The 16,430-nt window shown below is 44.8% G+C and overlaps 1 protein-coding gene across 1 annotated transcript; it reads right to left on the bottom strand.

Annotated features, from left to right (window-relative positions):
• Positions 1–1,273: 1,273 nt before the first annotated feature.
• LOC124656210 (BTB/POZ domain-containing protein At2g13690-like) lies at positions 1,274–5,019 on the bottom strand. The gene is made up of 3 exons (XM_047194993.1): positions 5,012–5,019; positions 3,261–3,732; positions 1,274–2,582 (listed from the first exon to the last, which is right to left on the bottom strand). Exons 1-3 carry the CDS (start codon positions 5,017–5,019, stop codon positions 1,665–1,667), a joined length of 1,398 nt encoding a protein of 465 aa, XP_047050949.1. The 3' UTR covers positions 1,274–1,664.
• Positions 5,020–16,430: the final 11,411 nt, after the last annotated feature.

Raw genomic sequence — 16,430 nt, forward strand, 5'->3', positions numbered from 1 at the left:
TCATCCACTGTAATCCTGGCGAACCCTGATGTATGTATAAACGGGGAGTACCAACCAATTGTCCAATTGTTGTAGCTTATACATGATGAGCAGGGTACAAATAAAAGCAAATATGCACAAATCATCTTTGCAGTTTCTGAACGTATCATCAAAATAATTTTGATTGCAATTTCTCCAAGTAAAAGAAATCTATGGTTATGCTGCTTGCACCTAACTTAGTAATCATAACATGTTGGTCACTTTAGGCCGCTAAGTGGGAAGTAACATACACTACAGCATGGAAGCATGTGAAGTGGAGCAAATCACCAACCCGCAGAGGTGGCAGAATGCCACCTTTGACCCTGTAAACTATGCAATCAGCAGCAATTTATCAAACTCCTGATACTAGTAGTGGTTAGTTGTTTTGGTTTGTAACTGAAAGCAGATCGTAAGCTATCACAACAGACGACGGGGCAGGCTGAGAACGATGCTATCCAGGATCTAGCTTACACCTGTTACAGTGCATAAAAAACCAACAGTAGATCCACGTATAGTTTGCCACCTCAAACACCCAGACATCTGCACCCTCAGACATCACAGTCAAAGTATTCTTCATAGGATCAACTCTGAGGTCAGATTTCAGAGAGTAAGAATCTTGGTGGCCACATTAGTAGCAACAAATGCCGCCAAGAGACCATGTCAGGAGTGGTTGGACTCTTGGTTTCTTCCTTATGACCCTGACATTCTAACAAATACATATAACTAACTTCAGTGTACTGACAACCTCACCCACTGGAACTGAATGGCTCCTTATGGCAGCGACCTGGCCAAAACCTTAAAGAATTCCCAGTGTATGAAATGCTTTATGCCATCCAATTAACTCCATTTATGCGTAATTAAGCATCTGATGCATGAACAAGGCTATAAAAAACCAGGCTGGGGGAATTAAAAGTACATATAACTTCTACCAGATGCACATTGATTTAACAGTAATATGCAACTAAAGACGTGTATGTGATTTTCTGTTTTTTGCAAACCACTTTTGCCTGGCATGCACTTGAGCGTTGTCTAACTTGCACCCTGTCTCAAATTATTTGTTCATGCCACAGTATTCAGAAGTGAAAGCAAAACACGAAGATCAGGTACATGGTAACGTAACACCTTGTTTGACGATGGTCGAGAGAACAGCCAAAGCCAAGCAGATAAAACAAACATTAACAAGGCGATTTCTATAGAGACGAGTACAAACATTTCGGTCATACAATGCACAACACATCATGAAGACATTATTACAAGACAGCAAGCTCCAATTCTCCTTTATATTCATGTTTAAGAATTCTCACACAAGTGGACCACAAGCTTTAAACACCCTTAAGGTTTATTAATGAACTTGTACCAACAGCACTCATTCCATGAAGAATAAACATGACTACATGGACCAACTTTCCTAACAAACCGCAGCAGATACCTTACATTGAATATGAAACATACAAAGAATATGTTTTTGTTACATCCCAGCAGAGGCTTCAACTGGAATCTCTCTCATGAGCTATACATACATATATACCAACGTTATCAAAATATCGAACACAAACGGTAAGCGTGCATGAAACTTAGGCGATTTCTATAGATGATGAAAGATTTACTCCCTATGCGGTGTATTGCACAAACAAAGTAGACCCCACTCAGCTACTAACTAGTGGTCTCACGAAAGATCGTCGCCACCAGATCTGGAAGGAACTCATAAGGTTTGGACATTCACGTCCTTGTCGACCAAAAGCCTCAAACCAATCCATGAACAATGCCTGCTGCTGCATCAATGCGAGTGTCAATAGCGACTGCCCAATTCCTTCCTCCAGCGTCGTCATGTTGAGACCCTTGGGACACCTCCTCAGCCAACCGAAATCTACCAGCATTGGTCTAAACCAGGCCTGAAACATGCCGAGCCTTTTCTCCCTGGTACAGTGAAGCTTCCCACTCCCCATGGCAATAAAAATTGTGGCAGAGATACGGCTGAGCTCGTAGCGTACCATTGGTGACACCCGTTTGTGCATAGCAGCAAGGGTCTTCTGGTTGGCCCATAAATCGACAAATTCCTCTCCCATCTGCCTGTCTATTAGAATCTGCAACAGCCAGTTGAGGTCCTCAACTTGCTTGTATATTCTCTCAAGTGGTCCTTTTCCAACAGAAATGGTTGTTTGGTCAGTAGGGCTCAGGTCAGAGGCTTCTTCAAATAATTCCACCAGACAGTTCAGGCAAGAATGGCAAATACGGTAAACACTTGTCTTGTCCAGCTCTTTATCACGCTTTACGTGGATGGGAGTCCTGGATAAGATACTATCGACAAGAGTTCGTAGCTCCTTGCGAGCATTATTGTTGGTCCCCTTTGTGATGCACTCTATGAGTTCAAATACCAGCTCTGAAGATGAGGTGGAGTTTTGTGGCTGTAACCTTGCTAGCAAATCTCGTGAAGCTGCTTCATTGGAAGAATGCTGAGAAAGCAAGCTCTTAATTTTCTCCTCTTCTGGTTCACTCCATGGGACAGCCTCGAGATATTTTAGACAGTTGTTAACTCCTCTGTCAAATATAAGTGCGAAGGATACCTGAGAAATTCATTCAGGCATAAATAAGAACATGTTGAGAGCAAGGCAAAAAAGAATTTGGAAGCAGTAAAGCTAATGAGTAACATGTATTTCTACTTACAAAACTAGACCTTAGAGTAATTTTAGTCTACGTTCGCAAATGTATGTTGTGCATTTATTAGCCCCTTTGCAGATCATATGGAGTTATGGATGTATCTCCAAAATACATCAAGAGCACTTGAGCAGCATGATTGGTGCTGCAAGACTATGATTGCACTAAGACATCTATGAGCAGCAGATACATCACTTTGATCCTTGTTAGATGCCACAAAAAGTGCAGGATTTGAACTACTGTCATATAACAGCGAAGGTCGCGACTCCCAACTAGGAGGTAGACAAGCACATCGAAGAGACGAAGAGTCGGAACCAGCACTGCCTATCCTACCAATTTAGTTGCGATACGGTCAGGCATTTCATAAGCTAATATAACTACAATCAAGAGTACAGGTGCAAAGTTCTCGCACGAATCAATGCTTAATCCATCTTAAACTTGGGTACTCCAACTTCATGGACAAGATATATAACTAACAATCAACTGCTCGATCAAACTAACAATCAATTACCAGAAGAGTTACGATAAGTATGGGCATTTCATGGACAATCAACTACCAGACGCGTTAATGGCATCAGAGTGCTCACCTCCAGCAGGCTAATGGCCCGCTCCACGCCGCCGCGCGCGAGGCGCCTCATCGCGTTGACCTCTTCGTCTTCTTGCAGCATCATCTCCACAACCTCCCTGACCGCCCACACCTCCACCTTTCCTTCCACCGCCACCTCGCCCCAGCTGCCGCCACCTCCTCCCCGGAGAACTCTGTCGACCACCTTACTCTCTGTACGAACCCTCTCCACCTCGTCCACCTCCAGGATTAATCCCTTGGCCACCAGCCTGAGCCGCAGAGTGCCCTTTGGCCTCTCCGGCGCCGGCGGCGGGGGCGGCGGGGGCAGGGGAGGCAGCGGGTACTCGCTGACAGAAGACAGCCGCGCGGAAGGGCACGTCGAGGCGGCGTCGGTGTACGGTTCGTCGATTGGGGAGACGCGGCCGGGGGAGCGTATGCGGCGGGAGAGCGGGGCGGTGGCGGGCGGCTTGGCTCGCGGCGGCGTGGGGACGGGGCTCCGGCCGGTGGAGGAGAGGGGATCGAGGCCGAAGGAGCAGCACCAAGGCTGGCGCGGGGGAGGTGGGCGGCGGCGGCTCCGGCGTCGGTGCGCCGCCGCCGGCGACGTGCTCGTGGTCGGCATTGGGCGCGGTCGCTGTGGCTCTTGGCTTTTGGGTTGGCGTCTGGGAGGAGTGAGCATATTATGTAGGTGTGTGAGCTGTGTGGGGAGTTTATGTGGTGGTATTTGCTATTGCTACAGGTTGCATCGCCAAGTTCCCACCAAGGTGTGAGATTATGGTGCTGATTTACCGTTGTTTAAACGAACAAAATGTTCTGCACTTACTCCTCGGCTCTTCCATTTATGAATAAGTTCAAATGAACAATTTGACTGATAATCTATGAGTTACTTGTCATTAAAGATTAGGATTGGGAATTTTTAATTACAAATTTCAGTGATATATTATTTCTGGCACATAGGGCACGTTTCTGTTGGCCAAATTGATGGTCACACTAAAACCTCAAAATAGATGCTTGTCAAAATTATTTAAAGGGATGAATTAATTCTCACTTGATTGGATAACTTATCGAATCTTAGTTACAACTTAGGACTATCACGAATCACAAACCAATCTAACTACCCGAGGAAGCATTTTCTAAGTTGCAGCCTAATGTGCAACTGAAAAATCTCGGTTGTAAAACTCATTGCTAGCATAAATCAGGATACAATTTTACAGTCTACATGTCAACCAAGAATTAACAAAACTAGTATTTATACCTCAAAATAAAGTACATAGAGACACAAACTTAAAGTATGGACATTTGTGATGAAGTGTACAAATGTATTGTACTTGTCTCTTCCATTAGATCGATTTTTTGTTTGCATTGGTTAGAGCGTACGGTTCTACATGGTATCAGAACCAAAATATATTGAGTTTAAAATCCGGCTAACGATATAAATAAATAAGTATTGTAGCCCACTTTCGGGTCCATGTTTAGAGGGAACCTCACCCGAGGGAGAGTGTTGAAGTATATTAGTCTTTTTTCATTAGATTGGTTTTTTAGTTACATTGGCTAGAGCTTGCAACTCATTGCCCCTCGGTGTTTAGTATAGACCTTGTGATCCATACCTCTGAATCATAGGTCCACATATAAGTTCTTTTGAGCCCGTCTCTCTGAATCTTTACATGTGTTGACTTATCTTTCAGTCACATGTAGGTTAAAGTATTGAAGTGTATAAGTGGAGATTCTCATAGGGGTAGGGTGTACGTGTGTGCGTTCATAGAGGTGAGTGTATACCCGTGCATGTAAGCGTCTAAATTTATACTGTGATTCTAAAAAAAATTTGAAGTGTATAAGTGGATTATACTAATCTTTTATATCAGTTCGGATTTTGAATGTCCTTAACGACGTGAAGCTTGACAATTCGAATTGTAGTAGCAGCATCCTATCCACAGTCACGTCACTGCAGCACCTTTTTTGCTGAATTACCTTTTGCTTTTGGGCAAATCACGTCGATAAATCAAGCACCAGTGTGATGTGTCATCGGGGTGTGGGACGCGGGGTGCGCGAAGCATATGCTTTCGTGGCGTGCTGATAAGTCTACAGAAAAAGCGGGAAGCAAAGCTGCCGTTGCAGCTTTAGCGGGCAACGGCATTCCATCATTGCCCTCCTCACCCCGGCTTAAGCGGCAAAAGGTTTTCCTGTGACGTTGTGCTAGTAATCTCTTCTTGTGCCGCTGCCGCTTGATCTCACGGATATCACACTAATTAACCGATCTGCTTTTCGTTCAAATAAACAGGCCATGAGCTTTGTTAGTGAAGTTTACTACTCCCTACTGCTCTAAGAGCATCTCCAACAGGCGCGGCAAAACGCGTGAGCGGCAAAAAAACCGTCAGTTTGGCGCGCGCGCGCCCGCGCGAACCCCTAGCGCACGCAGGAAAAAGGCGCGCGCGGTAAAATCTTTGCCGCGCCCGCGCTTTTGCGCCATCCCGCGCGGGAAAGTTGCCACGTCGGCTACCGCGCGCGCTATAAAGGCGAAGCGACGCGCGCACACCAACCGCTGAAGTTTCCGCGTGTCTCCACCTCCGTCTCTCTCTCCCTCTCGCCACCGCGTGTCTACCTCCCGCGCCGACGCTCCGCCTCCGCCGGCAAGATGCCTCCGCGCCGCCGCTCCACCTCCGGCTACCGCGGCGTCCGTGCGCGGCCGCTTCGACGCGGAGATCCGCTCCGGCGAGGAGTGGATTCGGCTCGGAACCTTCGACACCGCGCACGAGGCGGCGCGGGCCTATGACGCGTCGCCTCGGCCGGCCCTGCCGCCAAATGAACTTCAACGACGTTTGGACGCACGAGCAGGCGGAGATGCTCGCGCCGCCATCGCCGGCTGTCACGACCGAGCAGCGACGGCGCGCCCGCGAGCTCGAGCAGCGCCTGCGCGTGGCGGAGCAAGATGAGCGTCTGCGCCTCGAGTGGGCACGCGCGTTCCCGGAGGACGTCGCCGCCATGGAAGCATTTTACGCGCATAAGAAGGAGCACAAGGCGAAGGCGGCGGCGAAGAAGAAGGCCAACCGCGACAGGCGCCGCGCTGAGTCGGCGGCGAGGAAGGCGGAGAGGGCGGAGAAGGCGGCGCGGAGGGCGAAGAAGGCGGAGGAGAAGAAGAGAGGCGCCGGACCATCGACGAACATGCCCACCTCCTCCTCCTCCTTTGAGTGGACGTCCACCGGTCTCCGACACGACTCCGACTAGCGGATCATCGGACTTCGAGTGGGCGGACTCCGAGTAGATTAGTTTAGTTTAAATAAAATGTTGGTATTTGTTGAAGTTTTAATATATTTCGTAATTTTCAGTTAAATTTTTGTAATTTATTTGATTTTTTTGATCCGTTTCAAACGATATAAGATTAAATTAGCCGTTCGCGTTGCGGCGCGCGCTGTATTTTGGCGCGTCCGAAGGAGGTCCAATTTTACCGCCCGCGCACGCGCTGCATTTTGGCGCGTCCGACGGGGCAAAGTTCGGCCAAACGCGTGGCAAACATTTACATCGCGTCGGAAGGAAGATATAGCGCGCCGAAATTTTACGCGCCCCTGTTGCAGTTGCAGATGCTCTAAATAGTAAATACTGGCCGGTCCCAGATTTAGGTAAAATATAGTCTAAAATATGTTGAAATCCTCTAAACTTATAGGTTTGTTTGATTCGCAACATTTTTAGAACATAGAAATAGAAAAAAAAAACATATGATTGTAATGGCATGTCCTTTCTAATCTTACAGGATTAGGAAATTTCATGATTTTAAATCCACGAGCGTCGAAATAGAAACTATTACATAGGAAAACCAAAAGAATTGTAAAAGGAGGTTGGAGTGAAGGAAATTTTAAAACATAGTGCAAACGAATCTTCTGTAGAAATTTCAAAGGATTGCAATCCTGTGAATCAAACAACTTTTGGAGGAAAAATTCCTATGGATCCAAATCCTCCCAAAATCCTACACAATTCCTTTGAATCAAACAAACCCTTAGTGCCAGAGGAGTATTACTATCCAGAAAAGCATGATGTCCACTACTTCGTTTCACAGTCTTGCCAAAACAATCAGTTTTCACAAAATGGTCAGTATTTTGCCAAAAGGTCTGTCTGCTTTGCCAAAATCGTTGCTATTTCAAAAAAAAATCGTTGCTATTCAGGAGAATCAAAACATATTTTTGCAGCGAATCCTAACTTCTGGTGCTAAAAAATCTTGTTGCTTTGCCAAAATTGTTGCTATTCTCAAGAGTCAAAACATATTTTGTAGCGGACCCTAACTGCAGGTGGCATAAATAGATGTTTTATCGCTCTTAACAACATATCTTACACGTGGGACTAAATTTATATACCATATAACATAAATATATGATATTTTTAAATGGTATACCACAAATATATAATAAAAAAATGATCAGCATAGTGTTATGAAAATAATATAACACAATATTTTGTATGTGCATAATATCAATGTTTTTTTTATCGTTGGCTGCCTATTTTTTAAAAATTATCATACTATTGTGGTAGGCTATATAATCGTGTCCCTACCACCGCCTGTCACCATCAGTCGTTCGCTAGGAGTCCCAACAACCACACATGCCAATTTGTTGCTAATCTAGTCACCGATTGTGACCCGCCACCGATAGTCGTCATTGCTACATCCGTGGTGAAGGTGTTTGAGCTGCCCTATTTGAGAGCACCAAATGCAACAAACACATCAGATATTGACAAATGGTAAACACAACAAATACACGAAACATATGAAGATCATGTTGGAGCGTGTAGTGTCATACTTGAAGTTGTGATAGATTGTGACATGTGGATTTGGTACTCTTTTTTTTTTGGTATCACAATGAGGCATAAACGTGCTACAACGCTTTTTGGAATTCACGAGACTTGTTGAAGGCCAAGCTCCGGAGTGCAACTATGAGATCAGTGGCTATCAATACATCAAAGGATACTACCTAGCCGATGACACCTATCCAGAATAGATGACATTTGTGAAGATAATCCTCAATCATGTAGGTTAGAAGTTTTATTTTTTTACTTTGCTACACAAGAAGAGAGTTGTAAGAATGTTGTAGAGTAGACATTTGGTGATGAGGACATCCCAACCGAACTACTACCTCCGTCATTACAAGATGAAGACGATGTTGCTGTGAAGCTCAAGTCCAATAAATTTATGATTGGACCAATGACAAGAGCTCGTGCAAAGCTACTCAAACAATATGTGAACTTGTTCCTAAGTGATACTTTGATCGATGAGAACTTTATACTGCCTAAGTCCTTTTACTTGTGTATGATCATGTATGAAGATGGAGCAAGCATCGCACGAGGAGAAGAGGAGCAGCTGGACGTGAAGCTGGACATGAAGCTGGACAAGAAGACATCTCAAGGACGCGCGAGGGAGGAGAGGGAGGCATGCACGAGGGAAGAAGACAATATCCAGGCCGGCGCCACGCCCGGTCTGACCGGCCGCCACACCGGATGGGCTGGTCTCACATCCGGTTCAACCGGATGCCACGCCGGATCAACCCGGCGCCGACCGGACCCTGGACCGGTGCACACCGGGCACCATCCAGGGGCTCTGGACCCCTCTTCCGGTCACCACCGGGTGCCAGGCCCAGTTCAAACGGGCATGCCCAGTCCCTGGCCCGGTCGACCGGCCCCCAAGCCGGCGGTGTTCGAGTCAGTCTCGACCAGATCCCGATCTGGGTCGGTTTTTAATGTATTTTCTCGACTCCTGGTCGTCCTGAACTTCTATATAAGTTCCCAGGACGCCCCCAAATTAGGTTATATCACGTTTAAGATAAACCCTAGTTCATAGTTGATTGCTTTGCAACTCTATTGAATCTCTACACTAATCCGCATCGATTTGGTGTTTTGCTACTGAAAGTCTTGTGTGATCTACTGTTCCAGTGGGAATTAGACGGTTGCAACTTACCGCTTCATGGTCGGCGGTTACGTGTGCAAGTGTGTGGAGTTGCGAATATCTTGCAGGGTTGAGAGCTATTGCATTGGCGACAGCGATTGATCGAGAGACTCGTCAGCGTCATACAAGTTATCATCCACTTCATCATCGTGTATCTCCGATGTGTTCATCGTGTGTTCATCACCACCCCCGTCGCTTACTGAGAAGATCGGGCAACCCCTTATCATCATGGTATCAGATTTCAGCGTTTCCTCGGTAAGCCATCCATAATCCACCCCATAGTTGAGTTGTGAGTGTTTTCTATCCCAAAAAAGCCAAAAAAAAATTAGGGTTACGGTTTTCCATAGCCTTAGATTGCACTAATTTCGAGTTTTAGTTGCTTTTCGTAGTTGTTTTTGCGTATCTTTTTCTTCTTTCTAGTAGTTGTCTAGGGTTTGTGTTTCGACATCATCTAGTTTTCATTTTTTGTTGCCCCGAGTACACATATCATACAGTTGGCTTGTTCCCAACCATAGACACATCCTGTCGATAAAAGTGACTAGGAACTTCCCAGAAGAGACTAGTTTTACCGCTCAACAGGCTTCTCATTAGGGTTTTGGTGCTTTGCATTATCTGTTGGCCGTGTTACAAGGAGTTGAGTCATAAAATCAAAAAAAGAGAAAATTGAAAATAGACAAAAAGAGATACTTTGTGCTGCGTCTGAGAATCCAAAGAAAAGAAAGAAAAGCAAAGTGCTAGTAGAATCAAGTGAAGGTCCTTGTTTACTTTCATGCACCTGTAGTTGAGCAATCTTGTGCCTGTCCCGTTGAGCTTTGCTAGCGTCTCTCGAGTGCATTGCAACCTTTCATCCATATAGTTTCATTACCGCATTTATCGCCTTGTGTGAGTATCATTGGTTGTTCTACGGTCAGCGCTAGAGCTTGTTATTGGTGCAAATAGGTAGCCCACCTACAGCCCCACATATATCCTGCTTTTTCGTGTGATTGTTCTTTATCCTTGATATTCGCTTTGCTACATCCGTGCACTAGTTGTCACTACAAGTGGTAAGCAATACTAATTCACTTTGGAGCGGTAAGATTTCCTTTTCTTATCAGTTTTTGAGTGAGTTGCGAGAGTACCACCATATATATATATATTTTAGTGCACTAACCTACTAATCATGTCTGCTAGTGATGCTAAACTTGTTGACCATAAAAACAAGGATGGAGCTGATATTGTTTCTTGGAGGGAGTATGAAGCTCTTCGCAATGAGCAGCGACGTGAATTCCGCGCACAGGGCGAAGGACTTGCTGCTGACATTGAGAAGGTCACCAAGAAGCTTGACACTACTGATGAGACTGTCAATACAATTCAAGTACAAGTGACCGATATTCAGCGTTCTATTCAAGCATTACAGTTAGCTGTTGAGAACCTGGCCCAACAACAACAACAACAACATGAAGAAGGGGACAGTGTTCATGGAGATGAAGAACAACCAGCTGCTGCTAGTCGTGGTGTTGGACATGGTAATCGTGGGCGTGGCTTTGTTGAACTTGGAGCCCACCGTGTCCCACCACAATAGCAAGACGATGGTTTGGGTAAGCCAAAGTTCTCAATACCCAGATTTGAAGGAGGTCCTGATGTTGAAGAATACCTCACTTGGGAGCTGAAAATTGATAAGTTGTGGCGCCTACTGAAGGAGATATGCCCTAGAGGCAATAATAAAAGTGGTTATTATTTATATCTCTATGTTTATGATAAATGTTTATATGTCATGCTATAATTGTATTAACCGAAACATTAGTACATGTGTGATATGTAGACAACAAGAAGTCCCTAGTATGCCTCTTAAACTAGCTTGTTGATTAATGGATGATTAGTTTCATAATCATGAACATTGGATGTTATTAATAACAAGGTTATATCATTATATGAATGATGTAATGGACACACCCAATTAAGCGTAGCATAAGATCTCGTCATTAAGTTATTTGCTATAAGCTTTCGATACATAGTTACCTAGTCCTTATGACCATGAGATCATGTAAATCACTTATACCGGAAAGGTACTTTGATTACACCAAACACCACTCGCGTAAATGGGTGGCTATAAAGGTGGGATTAAGTATCCGGAAAGTATGAGTTGAGGCATATGGATCAACAGTGGGATTTGTCCATCCCGATGACGGATAGATATACTCCGGGCCCTCTCGGTGGAATGTCGTCTAATGTCTTGCAAGCATATGAATGAGTTCATAAGAGACCACATACCACGGTACGAGTAAAGAGTACTTGTCGGGAGACGAGGTTGAACAAGGTATAGAGTGATACCGAAGATCAAACCTCGGACAAGTAAAATATCGCGAGACAAAGGGAATTGGTAATGTATGTGAATGGTTCATTCGATCACTAAAGTCATCGTTGAATATGTGGGAGCCATTATGGATCTCCAGATCCCGCTATTGGTTATTGGTCGGAGTGAGTACTCAACCATGTCCGCATAGTTCTCGAACCGTAGGGTGACACACTTAAAGTTGGATGTTGAAATGGTAGTTCTTGAATATGGAATGAAGTTGGAATATTTGTTCGGAGTCCCGGATGTGATCCCGGACATCACGAGGAGTCCCGGAATGGTCCGGAGAATAAGATTCATATATAGGATGTCATTTTATGTGAATAAAATGTCGCGGAAGGTTCTATGGAAGGTTCTAGAAGGTTCTAGAAAAGTCCGGAAGAAACCACCAAGGAAGGTGGAGTCCACAAGGGACTCCACCCCCATGGCCGGCCAACCCTAGTGGGGGAGGAGTCCCAAGTGGACTCCCCTTAGGGGCCGGCCACCCCCCACATGGGAGGTGGGAATCCCACCTTTGGGTGGGAGTCCTAGTTGGGCTAGGATTGCCCCCTCCTATGGAAGGATTTGGTTCGGGTCTTATTCGAAGACTTGGACACCACCTCTTGGGGTTCCACCTATATAATGAGGGACAAGGGGGAGGGGGCCGGCCACCTCAAACACCACCAAGGTGGCCGCACCCCTATAGTGGCCGGCGCCCCCTCTCCCCAAACCCTAGCCGCCCCGCTCCTCCACTTCCCGCACGCTTAGCGAAGCTCCGCCGGACTTCTTCACCACCACCGACACCACGCCGTCGTGCCGTCGGATTCAAGAGGAGCTACTACTTCCGCTGCCCGCCGGAACGGGGAGGTGGACGTCGTCTTCATCAACAACCGAACGTGTGACCGAGTACGGAGGTGCTGCCCGTTCGTGGCGCCGGAACCGATCGTGATCAAGATCTTCTACGCGCTTTTGCAAGCGGCAAGTGAACGTCTACCGCAGCAACAAGAGCCTCATCTTGTAGGCTTTGGAATCTCTTCAAGGGTGAGACTCGATACCCCCTCGTTGCTACCGTCTTCTAGATTGCATCTTGGCTTGGATTGCGTGTTCGCGGTAGGAAAATTTTTGTTTTCTATGCTACGTTATCCTACGAGTGGTATCGAGCCGTGTCTATGCATAGATGGTTGCACGAGTAGAACACAATGGTTTGTGGGCGTTGATGCTCTTGTTATCTTTAGTTGAGTACTTTGCATCTTTATGGCATAGTGGGATGAAGCGGCTCGGACTAACTTTACATGACCGCGTTCATGAGACTTGTTCCTCGTTCGACATGCAACTTGTATTGCATAAGAGGCTTTGCGGGTGTCCTGTCTCTCCTACTATAGTAAAGATTCAATTTACTCTTCTATTGACAACATTAGTATCAACGTTGTGGTTCATGTTCGTAGGTAGATTAGATCTATATCGAAAACCCTAAACCACGTAAAATATGCAAACCAAATTAGAGAGCGTCTAACTTGTTTTTGCGGGGTTTGGTGATGTGATATGGCCATAATGTGATGATGAATATGTATGAGATGATCATTATTGTATTGTGGCAACCGGCGGGAGCCTTATGGTTGTCTTTAAATTTCATGTTGAGTAGTATTTCAAAGTAGTTGTAATAGTTGCTACATGGAGGACAATCATGAAGACGGCGCCATTGACCTTGGTGCTTCGCCGACGATGATGGAGATCATGCCCGAAGATGATGGAGATCATATCCGTGCTTTGGAGATGAAGATCAAAAGGCGCAAAGACAAAAGGGCCATATCATATCACATATGAACTGCATGTGATGTTAATCCTTTTATGCATCTTATTTTGCTTAGATCGCGACGGTAGCATTATAAGATGATCCCTCACTAAAATCTCAAGATAATAAAGTGTTCATCCTTAGTAGCACCGTTGCCAAGACTTGTCGTTTCGAAGCATCTCGTGATGATCGGGTGTGATAGAATCAACAAGTGCATACAACGGGTGCAAGCCAGCTTTGCACATGCGGATACTAAGGTGGCCTTGACGAGCCTAGCATGTACGGACATGGTCTCGGAACACGTGATACCGAAAGGTAGAGCATGAATCATATGATTGATATGATGAACACTTTGAGTGTTCGCCATTGAAATTACACCTTGTCTCGTGATGATCGGACTATGGTGTGGTGGATTTGGTTCGTGTGATCACTAAGACAATGCGAGGGATATTGTTTTGAGTGGGAGTTCACCTAGATTTTTAATTATATTGAATTAAAATTTGAACTCAATTTGTCATAAACTTAGTCTAAACTATTGCAAATATATGTTGTAGAGATGGCGTCCCCAATCAATTTTAACCAGTTCCTAGAGAAAGAAAAGCTTAAGAGCAACGGTAGCAACTTCACCGACTGGTTCCGTCATGTGAGGATCTTCCTCTCGGCGGAAATCTGCAATATGTGCTTGATGCACCGCTAGGTGACCCTCCTGCGAAACCGAAACCGATGAAGTAAAAGCTGTTTACGAGACTCGGAAAACTCGGTACTCTCAAGTTCGAGTGTGCCATCCTGTGCGATCTGGAATCCGATCTTCAAAAACGTTTTGAGCACCACGATCCTCATGAGTTGATGAAAGAGTTAAAGACTATTTTCGAGACTCATGCGGCCGTGGAATGCTATGAAGCATCGAAACATTTCTTCAGCTGTATGATGGAAGAACGCAGCTCCATTAGTGAGCACATGCTCGCCATGACCGGCATGCGAAGAAACTCGGTGACTTGGGAATAGTGATTCCTAACGGATCTGGGATTAATCGTGTCCTTCAATCACTGCCACCAAGTTACAAGAACTTTGTGATGAACTACAATATGCGGAACATGAACAAGGAGTTACCTGAACTCTTTGGCATGCTAAAAGCTGCTGAGATTGAGATCAAGAAAGAGCACCAAGTGTTGATGGTCAACAAAACCACTAGTTTCAAGAAACAGGGCAAGTCTAAGGGAAAATTCAAGAAGGGTGGCAAGAAAGCTGCCACGCCTCCTATGAAACCTAAGAACGGCCCTAAGCCTGATGCTTGAGTGCTATTACTGCAAGGAGAAGGGACACTCGGAAGCGTAATTGCTCCAAGTATCGCGGCTGATCCGAAGAGCGGCCTTGTCAAGAAGAAGAAAGAAGGTATATCCGATATACATGTTATAGATGTTTATCTCACCTGGTTCTCGTTCTAGTACCTGGGTATTTGATACTTGGTTCGGTTGCTCATATTTGTAACTCGAAACAGGAACTAAAGAATAAACGAAGACTACCTGAAAGATGAAGTGACAATGCGCGTTGGAAATGGATCCAAAGTCGATGTGATCGCTGTCGGCACACTTCCTCTACATCTACCTTCGGGATTAGTTTTAAGCCTAAATAATTGTTATTTTGTACCCGCGTTGAGCATGAACATTATATCAGGATCTTGTTTAATGCAAGACGGTTATTCATTCAAGTCTGAGAATAATGGTTGTTCTATTTTTATGAATAATATCTTTTATGGTCAAGCACCACAAAAGAATGGCTTATTTCTGTTAGATCTCGATAGTAGTGATACGCATATACATAACATTGATGCTAAGCGAATTAAATTGAATGATAATTCTACTTATATGTGGCACTGTCGTCTTGGTCATATTGGAGTGAAGCGCATGAAGAAACTCCATACTGATGGATTACTTGAATCACTTGACTTTGAGTCACTTGATAGATGCGAAGCATGTCTAATGGGAAAAATGACTAAGACTCCATTTTACGGTATGATGGAGCGAGCTACCGACTTATTGGAAATCATACATACCGATGTGTGCGGACCAATGAGTGTAGCATCGCGAGGTGGTTATCGTTATGTTCTAACCTTCACGAGATGATCCGAGTAGATATGGGTATATCTATTTCATGAAACATAAATCCGAAACTTTCGAGAAGTTTAAGGAATTTCAAAGTGAAGTAGAAAATCAACGTAACAAGAAGATAAAATTTCTACGATCTGATCGTGGAGGTGAATATCCGAGTTATGAGTTTGGCATGCATTTAAAGAAATGCGGAATACTTTCACAATTGACACCGCCGGGAACACCACAACGAAACGGTGTATCCGAACGTCGTAATCGAACTCTCTTAGATATGGTTCGTTCTATGATGTCTCTTACTGATTTGCCATTATCATTTTGGAGTTATGCATTAGAGACAGCCGCATTCACTTTAAATAGAGCACCATCAAAATCCGTAGAAACGACACCGTATGAATTATGGTTTAATAAGAAACCTAAGTCTGTCGTTCCTGAAAGTTTGGGGTTGCGAAGCCTATGTAAAGAAGTTACAACCGGACAAGCTAGAACCCAAAGCGGAGAAATGCGTCTTCATAGGATACCCTAAGGAAACTATAGGGTATACTTTCTATCACAAATCCGAAGGCAAAATATTTGTTGCAAAGAACGGAACCTTTCTTGAGAAAGAATTTCTCACTAAAGAAGTGACTGGAAGAAAAGTAGAACTCGATGAGATTAATGAATCTATACTCGTTGATCAGAGTAGCGCAGTACCGGAAGTTGTACCTGTACCACCTACACCGGCAACAGAGGAAGCTAATGATAATGATCATGAAACTTCGAACGAGGAAACTACTGAACCTCGCAGATCGACAAGGGAACGTGCCACTCCTGATTGGTATGATCCTTGTCTAAATGTCATGATTGTGGATAACAATGATGAGGACCCTGCGACGTATGAAGAAGCAATGATGAGCCCAGATTCCAACAAATGGCAAGAAGCCATGAAATCCGAAATGGGATCCATGTATGATAACAAAGTATGGACTTTGGTAGACTTACATGATAGCCGAAAGGCTGTCGAGAATAAATGGATCTTCAAGAGAAAAACAGATGCTGATGGTAATATTACTGTCTATAAAGCT

This window comes from Lolium rigidum, chromosome 5 (assembly GCF_022539505.1).
Source record: "Lolium rigidum isolate FL_2022 chromosome 5, APGP_CSIRO_Lrig_0.1, whole genome shotgun sequence".
NCBI lineage: Eukaryota > Viridiplantae > Streptophyta > Magnoliopsida > Poales > Poaceae > Lolium > Lolium rigidum.

Coding starts and splice junctions, on each gene's coding strand:
- LOC124656210 (XM_047194993.1), bottom strand. Junction 2,583..3,260: donor GGGCCATTAGCCTGCTGGAG/GTGAGCACTCTG, acceptor TGAATTTCTCAG/GTATCCTTCGCACTTATATT.